The 12551-nt window shown below is 42.9% G+C and overlaps 1 protein-coding gene across 6 annotated transcripts in view; it reads right to left on the bottom strand.

The window, feature by feature from the left end:
• ANKS1A (ankyrin repeat and sterile alpha motif domain containing 1A) overlaps positions 1-12551 on the bottom strand; it is a 155982-nt gene that overhangs the window by 102878 nt on the left and 40553 nt on the right. For 4 of the 6 annotated variants that reach the window (XM_077839460.1, XM_077839461.1, XM_077839463.1 and 1 more), the window contains exons 2-4: positions 7056-7136; positions 5510-5666; positions 3661-3723 (exon numbers count right to left, since the gene is read on the bottom strand). In XM_077839460.1, coding sequence (XP_077695586.1) covers positions 3661-3723; positions 5510-5666; positions 7056-7136 — 301 coding nt within the window. The remainder of the gene's footprint in view (positions 1-3660; positions 3724-5509; positions 5667-7055; positions 7137-12551) is intronic. The other 2 variants (XM_077839462.1, XM_077839467.1) reach the window with 1 other exon arrangement.

Raw genomic sequence — 12551 nt, 5'->3', positions numbered from 1 at the left:
TTCTAATAAGTATTCCTTAGGTCCTCTACCTTCAGATGGCAATCTGGTCCAAAGAGGGAGGGGTCATGACCACCCTCTCTTTCCTTACAGAGAGATGGGAGGAGGCCCTGAAACTATGGATGGGACCCTAAACCTTTTTCCTTTTCTAATATGGGGTCACAGGATGAAACAGACTGTACTAACAGTATCTAAACCAAGTCTTTCTCCACCACTGAATGAGAGCCAGAAGCTCCTGTGAACTCAGCTGCATAAATGCTCATTGTCTCAGCAGCAGACAGCAAGAGGTGGTATCTTCATGGGTCTCCACTCCTTCTACTAGGAGAAATGGGAGGGTCACTATCCAGGTTTTCCATTGTACATGTACTCACTTGGACTTTTGAGCCTAGATTGCATTTACCCTGAAATCACTTCCCTTATGTTAATAACGGAAAGTTAATTAGGGCAAACATACACAGAGCAACCAATACCAAACATACAAATCAGAAACCCACAAATGCACTGTGGGGAGCAGAGAAATGGACAACTGGGAAAGCTATGAACACCCAACAGCCAAGGCAAGAACTGAAGCTATTCAGGGCAGAGGAGACTCACCTCCATGCCCCAAATCACCACCCCAAATGAGGGTGGAGAATGACAAAAGGGCAGACCCCCTGGTTACTCTATGGTGGGAGACAAAACTCCTTCCCAGGAGCCAGAGACAGTGAGACTTCATGTTTCAGACTTACTAGTCAAAGACAGATAAGAACAATGGAGACCCTAAGTAGGATCCAGGGACAGCACTCCTGTAGCAATCCCACCACCGCCCCTCTTCACAGCAGTTGGGAATAGGAAGTTGGGCTTCCTACCAGACTTGGCCCAGGGACCTCTGAGTAGAGAAGCAGAAGAGGGGAAAAGCCTCAGCTTACGCATCAGCCTCTGGAGCTAGTAGGCGTCTGGTAAATTTTTCCAACGCTGGTAACTACGTACCTACCTACCATACCCCTTATCAGACCTGAATCCTATGCCTTTCACAAACAACACTTTGCACTGGAGCATTCAATACTAACATTTCAACACACCTTCCCACGATTTTCCTAGTTCCCTCTCCTAACACATTATCTGGGCTTTCTTGCTTTGCGCATTTCTAAGAAAAAGTGCTCTCAGTCTATAAAACCCTTTGGAAAGCCTCCATGCAGGGCCCAGCTATGCTCCCAGTCCTTCATGCACTCACTGAAATACAATCTGAAACACACAGACAGCCCTCTCACTGTGATTGCATCCCAAGATGAAAGAAGAAACACTTGCTGAGCAACACCCAGGCTACTTCTCCACTAAGCAGCGTGCCATAACATTCCAATATAACAGGGTAGGGAAGTAGCCAGAAGCTCTGGGATCAGTCACAGCATCACCATTCCACACAAGAGTCTGCAGTCCCCTTGCACGCCCATGAATGCAAAAAGGAACTCCACGCGGGACACAGGATTGAACGGATTCTCCCATTTCTGTAGGTGCCCAACACTGCCAAACACAAACATTTCAGAAAAAGGATCCCCAGTTGTCTGGCCATCCATCGGGTGGGTTCACTGCCCAGTTTTATTTGCAGACTGGAGATGGTATGCTTCCACTTTTATCAGTGGCCCATGCAGATTTTATAGCACACATTAAACCCAATCTCCATTATTTGTTTGTTTCCAGAGAGCAATTAAAAAGATACAGAGAACTTGTGTGGCATAGCTTATTTTTCCTTTAACTGCAGGACAGAGCTTTTCTACTCTGGTTTTGGTTAACTGGTCAGTTTCTTCACAGGAGTTAGCCAAATTAAAGGAAATAACAGTTACAAAAACAAAGATAGCACTCCCTCATCTCCTTAACTTAATTATACCACTCATTATACACAGCTTCCTCAGGTCTGGAATACCCTATAATCAGGTCACTTGCAGCGTACATTGCAGGGACCATCTGCTCAGTTGTAGGGGGGAGGGATAGCTCAGTGGTTTGAGCATTGGCCTGCTAAATCCAGGGTTGAGAGTTCAATTCTTGAGGGGACCATTTAGGGATCTGGGGCAAAAACTGGGGATTAATCCTGCTTTGAGCAGGGGGTTGGACTAGATGAACTCCTGAGGTCCCTTCCAACCCTGATATTCCATGATAGGCATCTTTTTTTAAACCTGTCAGAAGCACCCAAGTCTTATTTTTGAAACAGCGGCTCCTAAGTCACACTGACTTCCAATGACACTTAGCTCACACTTGAGTGACTAAAGGACTTAGGGGCCTTAGGTGCTTTTGAAAAAGTTATCCTAAATAAAATGCAGTTCTCTTTTTAACTTATGATCAGTGCACCAGGAGCCCAAGGAAAATCTTTTAAAAATATCCTTTACAAAAACCAAGTCCACAAAAAAGACATGACTAACTTAATATCTCTAGAGATATTTTAGCTCAGTAGCACTGCATTGCAGCACTTCTTTCACAAGAAACACTGACAAACTCCAACATTATTTTACAAAGCTCCTTTTAACACATTAAATTCCCCATCCTTAGTATGTGTTTCCACAGAAAAGACTTGTTGCTGTAAAATTCCACCTTTAAAAAAAAAATGGAGAAAATGTGATCTTCAGTTACACATTTTTATTCAAAAAGAGGTATGCACTGGAGTTTATTTCCTGTAACAGATATCTGCAAATACAATCACCCTACTCCCCCATCAGCTGGCAAGCCCAAGAACTCTGCCTGTGTACGATACTGCAGATCAAGCACAGTTGAACTTTTAACTGAACTTTGAAGAACTAAAATCTGCCATGGCTGGATGACTCCAGAAGAGTTGTCCAGAAGCCATCCTGGGTTGATAGTTGAAAACAGAAGCATCTCATGATAAATCAGCGGGCTATTATATCACTTGCCTGAAGCCTGGCTATAAATAAAACTCAATTAAACACGGCAGGTGTCTGAGCAAAATACTACTGTCTATCCACTGGCAGACAGAACAAATGACCTTAGAAACATTTTAATCTGCTTCACTGGATGGTAAGTTCTTATTTTTGTGCCCTTTTTTGGATCAAGATTTCCTGAAAGCAGAGAGAAAAACCAACAGGCAAAAAAAACACAGGGACAGAAGACTGGGGATAAAGAGCCAGACACAAAACACAAGGACTCAACACCAAAACAAGAGACCGATGCAACAAGCAAAATGGGAGGTCTTAGATGGTACAGACATTACTGTCCCCTGCCACCAAAAGCATTAGCTATCCATTTAGAAAAATAGTATAATGTCACTACAAAGGAGATTGGTCATTCACTCTGGAAACCCCATGAAGAAAATGCAGCCATCTTTAAGCAAGAAAAAAAATACCCATTCGTTCAATTTCTGCTCAGTAATAATCTGAGGATGTGAAACAAAATCTGAAGCATTTTAATGAAATTGTTACCTTTTGGAAGTCATCCAACCAAATTGACCATCACCACGAATCTCATATGTTTAAGTATTGAAAGTAGGGAAGAGATTTCCCTAAATAATCTCTCTAGAACTGGCTTAAAGAAACCCACAAATAAATGGTTGCATTTTACTGTTCCTCAAGTGGCTGGAAACCAAGCAGGCATCAGCCAACTAGATGACAATACACCTGGATGCATGAAAGTGCAGCTTGGAGTAATGATGCAGTGAAATCCTGACAGCGAAGTACACACCTTGGCATTGATATAGGGGTCAAAAGGGCCGTACTTTTTGAGTTCTTTGATCTCAAGAGTATTCTACAAAAAGGAGAGGAAAAAAGAAAAATGTGACAATGAAATGGGTGAGATACAGCAACAAAGCAATGGGTGACTCTGAAAGGGTGGGGATGACAACATAGCATCTCATTCCAGTTAACTACACCGGTCATTCCAGCTGGTAGATTGCATAATTTGAACCACTGTGCACAGCATTTACAAACCTTTAAAACATAAAATGTGCAGGCTATTTAATAGACTTTATAAATGAACAAAGGTTCCCACTCAAGACCAAACATTAGAGAAACATTACCGTGAAGAATTACGCTCAATTCCATCTTCTGCACAGGTTTCTTTCATACCTGTCCTACTCTAACCTCAGGCAACAGATGCACTAAGACTTACATGATCACTTGGTTGACTCCATCACAGATTGACTGTAAACAGTTGAGTATGCTTCTTAAATCTGTTTACAACCAATATATTTAAATAGAACAGATTGGCTGCCTGCAGCTGTGCTGCGGGGCACTACTAGGCCTGGAGCTGAAACATGATTGCCAAACATAATGTAATCAAAGACATTTTAAATGTGCACATTTAGCTATTCTTACTTAATCAAGGAGTGGTAATAATTAGCATTGACAGCACTTTTCATCCTCACAGTGCTTTACAAACTACTAATTCAGCCTGAGAATGGCCTTGCGAGGCAAGGAACTCCATTTTACTTACGAGGAACAGAGAATTTAAGCGTCTTGTGCAAGGTGTCACAGGGAGTATGTGTCTCAGCCAAGTTTAGAACTCCAGAACTCCTGAGTTCCAGTCCCTTCCTCCAACCACTAGGGAACACCTCTATAATAGGGGAGGTTTACTGATAGTCTGAATGGTACTAAAGAACACATTTGCCTCCCAGTCTGCAAATAGGAGGACATTACTTAATAACAGGCTGCTTCCTTAACCAAATGCTTAGCTAAAGGGCAAAATCATAGAATCATAAAACCATAGACCTTGAGAGGTCTTCTAGACAATCCCCTGCACTCAAAGCAGGACTAAGTATTTGTTTATATCCAGCAGCCACCTGTCTGAGTGAGTGGACATGCATTTCACACGTGCTCTCATTTGTGTCAGAGATGCATGGAGAAAACACGACAGGCTTTCATGGGAAAGCTACACAGGGAAGTTAGCACTCCAAGATGAGAAAACAGCACAACAGATTGATACAAGCCAAGCCAACCTGCATCCCACTCAAAGACCAGGGTGCAGAAAGGAGGCTATCTTACTTGATCGTCTCATCTAATTGAGAGGACTGTGCTTTAGGATCAAGTTATAGTTCTTTATTTGGGGTAGATGCAGGCCATATGCTTTTAAAAACCCACACAATTAGTCAAGTGGGCACAAGTACTTTAAAAAAAAAAAAGAGCACTAGGCATGTGGGGTCAACCAAAGACTTAAAGCTGCTTTGATTAGTTCCCAACAGAAAGAGCCAGTATATATCCTTTGACAGTACTAGCAATCTTCACTTAATCATCCAGCAACTGGAGAGGAAATAAATAATAGCCAGTGTTTGTTCTGAAAACCCAGTAGGAGAGCAGATCACCACTTCCCAGGCACTCTGTGGTTGACTGCTCACTTTCACACCCAACCACTCAAAATTTGATTTAACCCATCAGAAATAGAGCACCACACCAAGCAACAGTGTTTCCAACATTCAAACCCATCCATTTCCAAATTGCTCAGCACCTTGTGTCATACAGCTGACATTGCTTTCCACCCTAGGAGTACAAATCTGCTGGTACATTAGACACCAAAAGGAGGAGGAAGATATTCAGACCTGTTCATTCACTTTAGTGTGGGAGGGTCCCTGATGGATGAGAAGCTTTACTATCTCTGCATCTCCTTTCCAGGCTGCCAAGTGAAGAGGGTAACAACCTTTGCAGTCCGCCACATTGGTTAGCGCATCATTCCTCAGCAGAACTTCCACCACGTCCCTGGAAAATAAGGCTATGAGTCTCCAAGATACTCAGTCGCAACATAACCAAAAAGGGTACTGTTTAGCAGTTAGCACCCAAAAAGTTTAGGCTGCTCAAGAACAGTGGTATACAAACACAACATAAAACCACAAAAAAAACCCAACACACACACACCCCAAATCTGAACAGTAATAATTTCTTTTTATCAAAATTAAAGTTTTGTGGATTTAAAAATTCCCACAAAGCGTTGCCAAAGAATTATAGACATGTAGGGCTGGAAAGGACCTCAAGAGGTCCTTAGTCCATCTCCCTGTGCTGATTAAATATACCTAGACCATCCCTGACAGGTGTTTGTCTAACCTGTTTTTGAAAGCTTCCAACAATGGCTATTCCACAACCTCCCCAAGTAACCTGTTCCAATGTGTAACTATCCTTAAGAGTTAGAACGTTTTCCTAATACCTAAGATTTAGGTTAAATCTCCCTTGCTGCAAATTAAGCCAATTGTTTCTTGTCCTATCCTCTGTGGACACTGGATCACCATCCTCTTTATAACAACTTGTTATCTGAAGACTTGTATCTCCCCTCAGCCTTCTCTTTGCTAGAAGAATTTCCACATAGGTCATACTTTCTAAACTTGTGATCATTTTGGTCACACTGGTGGAAACCTGTTCTTCAGACATGCTGCACAGCTGTGCAATGTGAGTCGCACCAGTGTCAATTTGTTGCATTGGTGTAAGTCACCTTTTACACCTGCATTGGTAGTGTCTGAGTGAGTGTCTCAGTGCAAAAAACCTATTGGAGGCAAGCTCCTACGGTCATGGTACAAGCCGAGTAAAACTGAGGAAAAAAGCTTTGAGGCAAAAAGTTAGGTTTTTAAGGCTATTTAAGTTTCAATACATCATCTTATCACTGTTCACTACTAGCCAAGATTCTACACATGTACTAAAGACCAGAAAAACTGCATGTTATTGTATTGTATTTAAGAAAATGTGATCAAGTAATTGGAGACAGCATTGTAATAGACATGCACATAGGGGCAGCATTAACACACATACACCAGTAGGATTCTACGGGGCTCTGTTCCTGGAGCGATCATCTTCTGGATGAGTTCCACAACAATAGGCGTTCATCAGTTGTGGTTGAAGATGAAAATGTGTTCGAGATAGCCCAAGCATCCTAGCCAAATTTTAAGTCTGACTAATTGCATTCTGCAAAATATGCCTGTACAATTTCACCACAATCTGGTGTTCTTCACTTCTTGTCCTGAAGGTGGTGTCGTACTGCACCACTGCCCTGTTCTATCTCTGAGGCAGCCACATAATACTTGTGAATAAAGGAATTGTATAGTGCACGCTCTCTCTCCAGAGGCACTTTAAGGTAAGAGGCACTATAGTAAAATTGCTTACTTGTGGCCGTTCAAAGCAGCGTGGTGCAGCGGAGTGTATCCAGTACTGTCAACACAGTTCACATTTGGTCCCCTCCAGATGCTGCAAGATAAAAATCTCAAACAATAAGTCATGTACCAAATTTAGAGGCAGCCAGCTGGCAAGGAAAAGGAAAAGTTTCTGCAGAGTTCTTATGCTAAGTCTCTTATTTCAAATCAAGCCATAATAATGGACTGGCAGCTGCAATTAACTGCAGTAAGGCAGAGAACAGATATTGCACAATGCTGTGTTAAACGAGGGTAACAAACGTTACAAAGCACAACAGAGTCATTAAGTAGACTCACTACTCAGCATTCCTCCCAAAGATCTGAGTTCTCCAGCCAGAGGTTTGCTATTCCCTCACCAATGAATATCCTTAAGGCTTCTCAACAGTACATTAGATCATTAAGAAGTTTTAAAGGAACATCTAAAAATTAACCACAAGAACAGGTTCAACACCCCACACCATCAACCCACAACTAATCCTCTCCCTTCTCTGAAGGATTTTCATCAGCTGGAGGTCCCTTTTCTCAATGGTAAAAACCATTAAAGGATATGCAAGTGGGAGATTAGTTATGGGATACAGAACGTTTCATCTCTAGATCACTTATGCAAGTCCACTCTGAGTCAGTGGTGACCAAAAATAATCTCCCTCTGACAGCTGTTAGTGAGTCTGTGTGAAACAAGTAGGTGGTCTCAGAGCAGTTCCAAGAACTACTGTCACAACTGGCCTGCCTTGTTGGCAGAGTGAGACCAAGAACTTAATGGGCCATGGAGAATTAATCTTCTCTTACTCCTTAGAAGCAGCCCATCTAGAACAGGATTGAAATATACTGACACAGCCAGGGGAGAGAGCATATGGGCAGGAAGTGCGCACTACCCTTGCCCATGATGTAGTAGTAAAAGGAACTTAATTTCTAGGGCTGCCATGTCTGGCAGCTTTCACCAGCACTTAAACCTGCTTTTAAAAAGATGGGATGGGTACATCTGAACTCAGACATGCTTCCAAAGAAAGCTGTAGACTTCCATCTCTAAGAGTGCCTTCTTTTATAAGCCCCTTTTTGCTGCACATTGGCCTGTTTTGAAACCGATGCATTCAAAAGTACAGTATGATTAATTAATTGAGCCTAGAAAGGTCCCAGCTCCCATAGGCATTTTTGTTTGGCTTTTTAAAGAGAAGCAGGACTGGTGCTTGGTTGCCCTCCTCCCCTCCCCTGTTGCACTGTCTTAAAATAAGAGTGAACTGTTGCTGTTTATGAACCAGGGCTGACAATATCATTTCCTCCACAGCACGTAATCACTGTGGCTCATGGTACGATACACAGGCAACACAAGCAGTCATTAGGTTTTCTATAACAGTCATTACTCATGGGCCGCTCGCCAGAAAAATGCCACCCCCCACACACTGTATCAACTCAGCAGAAAGGAACTGGGGTAACACAGGAAGGGCACCAAACCAATTTGGAGTCCTATGTAGACCAAGCAGGAATTCAAATGTAAACCAAACAATTTGCTTCCCTCATTCTGACAAACATGTTCAAAAACTTAAGTTGGCCTCCCCAGCCACAAAATACATCATTGACGTTTGTTCCCATCAAGAGAACCCACGTGATCCAGCGGTTAGACTGTTATAAAAAGCCTTCCAGACATAGATAAAGGACAATAAGCAGTGTAGAGAAAAAACAACGGCCAAGGGCACTGGCGGGGAAGAGCAAGCCATGAAATCTACCTTGCACAAAGAGAAGATGGGACCTCTACTTAAATGTCCTATCCAAATACATCCCTACACAATAAACTGCATAGTCCTCAATATCTACCTCAGAAGACGGACAATATAAATCCTTAGGCTGTACACCTCATTGACGACTGGAACGCAAGAATATTGGCTTCCCTTTTCGTAGCCCATACTGTCTTCCCCCTCAGAATACACTTAGGGACAGCGCATAAGATGATCTGGTCCCCAGAATACAATTGTTCCTAGAACTGTACAATGCATTCCATCCTCAGAGGGACTGGCTTAGGGGCCTGAAAGTCAAGACTTCTTAGGACCAAATACAGAGACGAGATAAAGAGCCCTAGTGTAGTGGTTCTCAATCATGGGTACACCAGGAGGGTTGCAGCCCCCCGGAGGGGGGAGGGGTCACGGGACAGGTTTAGTGGCAAGCGGGGCAAGTGCCCAGGGCCCTGCAAAGCTAAGTTACATGCGTCAGCCCTGCCACCTGGGGCTCAAGCTTCAGACAAGGCTTACAAGTGACAAACGGGCTCAAGTACAATATTTATATTCCAGTCAATTTGAGAAAGTCAGCCATTTTCCAGTACTGGTGTGCTGTGACACTCATCTTTTTAGGTCTGATTTTTGTAAGCAAGTAGTTTTTAAGTGACGTGAACTAGGGATGCACAAGACAAATCAGACTCCTGAAAGGGCTTCAGTAATCTGGAAAGGTTGAGAACCACTGCTCTAGTGGACTAAGTCTGAAGCTGAGAGTCAAGAAGGCCTGGGTGATTCATCCCAGCTCTGCTGTTAATTCACCGATCTTGAATTTTGAAAGTACAAGCAATGCAATTTCCACGATACAAGACCAGTATCAAGGCACTACTGTGGAGCATATGTAATCTAGAAGACAAAACCCACATGGCGAGATCTATAGGAAGGATTCTTGCCTTTCTTGCCTTCAGTTCACATACAGTATTTTCACTAGCCCTCAAGTAGTACTTCTTCCAGTCCCTGTTTCCTGCAGCACAGAATGAATGAAAATGAAGTGGTCACTGAATGCGTACAGTACCGCAGATACTGCTAGCATCACTTGAGAAGCAGGGTTAAAGCCCTGGCTGTGAACTTTTAAGACATCTTTGCGTCAGCTCAGACAGAATAAACTACAGGCCAGAATCCAGGAAGTGCCCTCCCACTTTCAGCTGCCATGAAGCCTGAGTGGTATTTAGTCAATTCTAGAGCTCTGTGGTTTCCATTTGGCAGTGGGCTCATGGAGTGTGGTTACCCAGCCAATTTATTGCTGGATTTACAGTGGCAATTAATGGTTAAAATTATGGCAGAGCCACTTGTTTTTAGTCTGGGCAAGGTTATAAATGTTGTATCTGCATATCCTCTTTCATAGATTGTGCTAACCTGAACAAAACCAGAGCAAATTTAGCTATTTGGCATAAGGATAGGAAATCAGAGGGGTATAGATTCATGTTGTGTGTACACACACAGCGCCCAATGCCTGCAGTTAACCACCACCAACACTTAGTACCTATGGTATCTTTCATATGAAGATTTCAAATTACTTCATGAAGTGGATCATTTTTATTATCCCCATCTCAGAGATGGGGAAAATGGAGACTGAAAATCAAGCGACTTGCCCAAGGTCACAGCAGTATAGCAATAGCATACTTGGCTCAGAAGAAAAATCTCAGAGCTCTGAAGCAGCCACACTTCTGACATCAGAGTGTAAATCTTTTACAGATGCAGAGACCACTTTTCTTACTAGGAAAACAGGGAAGAGGGCAAGACCTTGAATGTGGAGATGGAGTATTTCCACCAGGAAGGCTTGGCTTGTTCTTATTATGAGGAGGTTTGGCTGTTGCAGGAGTCTTTATGGTATAATTTTGCTTTTTAAAAAGCAATAAAAGGTGCCCATAGTCTGCAACAGGTGACTTTTTATTCTTACTAATGGAAATAAAACAAAACTCCAACTAGCCCACCTTGGTCAAAAAAAGGTCAACTCATCCCAAGGCCTAGAATGAAGTAGGGATCAAAAAGAGAAACATTTATCCTTAGGTGTTGGGATTGTGACGGAAGTAAATTAGTCTTCTCTTCCCTTTGCTCCATCTTCAGCTCCTCCTCAGTTAAAACTGCTATATAATTATTAAGCCTTCCTAGAAACCAAATCTTTGTGTATTAGGAAAGGATCAGTGCATGGCACTTGACACAAACTGAGATACTGAGTTTTTTCTTATCAGATCTAGACACAGTAAAGTGACTACATACTATGGTCTGCAGAGACCAGACTTTGAGAGGACATTGGGATGGGAGTATTTCTTTGTGGAAGATGTGCCTTTTCCTCAGAGCCGTTTGCAGTATCTGGCACAGTTACAGAAGAGGAACAATCTGAGTGGCACCTCATACCTTACCTGTAGAAAGAGTGGGTATGCCTACACTACAAATTAAAACCTGCGAGAGTCCAGGTCAATTGGTTCAGGAGGCTCAGGCTGCAGAGCTAAAAATAGCAGTGTAAGCATTTGCACTCAGGCTAGATCCTGGCCTCTGAAACCCAGGCCCCTCACCTGCTCTCAGAGCCTGGGGGCTCCAGCTCAAGCAGGACAGTCTACAGTGATATTTTTAGCCCTGCAGCTCCAGCCTGAGCCAACGGAGCTGGGCTCTGAGACTCAGTACCGCAGGTTTTTCTTAGCAGCATGGACATACCCATTGACAGAACTGTTGCAAGGAGCACCACCCTTTGACCGCACAACTGAGGGAGCTTACGGCGCAGATACTAAGGGGTTAAAGTTAAGCATTATGAAGTCAAGAGTGATTGTAAAGTGGTTGCGGACAGAAAGCCAGAGTGGGAAAGGCAGCAGGCAGTTGTCATAGGAGGCTCAGATAAAGTTTTAATTAACTGGCAAGTGTTACAGTGCTTAGAAATTTGGTGTAGTTAGAAAACAGAGGCCTTTACAAGTGACAGAAGAAAGTTATTACATATTGGGGAAGAGTTACAAGCTACAGAATAATCTGTTGGTCATGTCCATTGATATGAAGAACACAAACGCACCCATCCAGTAACAAGATCTCTCAAATGGGGATTTGATACCCTCAGAGTCTGAAAGGACTTACCAAGAGGCTTCAAGGTTTCAGAGAGAGAGAGAGAGAGAGAGAGAGAGAGAGAGAGAGAGAGAGAACACTTACATGCAGATTTCTCTGTTAGAGTTCATTCCCATCCAACATTGCTAAACCATTCTTGCCAGGGCTGGCTTTTATCTTTCGATCTGAAAGAGGCTTCTGAAGAGTCATGTTCTTTTTAGTAGTCTCTCATGCAATCTGGTACTGTTCTAACTAGGAGGACTGGATTGTGGCATTTTATTTTTTTTTTTAATTGCCAGAAAATACACCCCTAGTCCTCCCTGAAAAGGATTCATTCTCCTCTGCTGCAAGTTGACATTTTGCAAAAAACACCAAAAACCAGCCCTGAAGTAAAGTCCTCTAGGACCTGAACCCACACATTCGGAAAACTGAAAGGAAATGCAATTTTGACGACAATCCAAAGCTTCTGCATCATGGAAACAGAAGCAGTGCAGATCTTTGGTGCCAAGCAGTTCGAAAGCCATTGCACTAACTGAGATAAATACTTGGTGCTCGCAGAGCCACTGAGAAGCCCAGAACAACAGAATAGAACAGGTTTGCATTGCTCTGTACTTGTGTTCACTGTCAGAAGGTGGATGATTCTTATATCATGTTGGAGATGGTACTGTTCCCATAAGCAT

The sequence above is a fragment of the Eretmochelys imbricata genome, chromosome 21 (genome assembly GCF_965152235.1).
Source record: "Eretmochelys imbricata isolate rEreImb1 chromosome 21, rEreImb1.hap1, whole genome shotgun sequence".
NCBI lineage: Eukaryota > Metazoa > Chordata > Testudines > Cheloniidae > Eretmochelys > Eretmochelys imbricata.
Note: the sequence above shows the minus strand (reverse complement) of the source record. Positions and strands in the feature narration are given on the sequence as shown.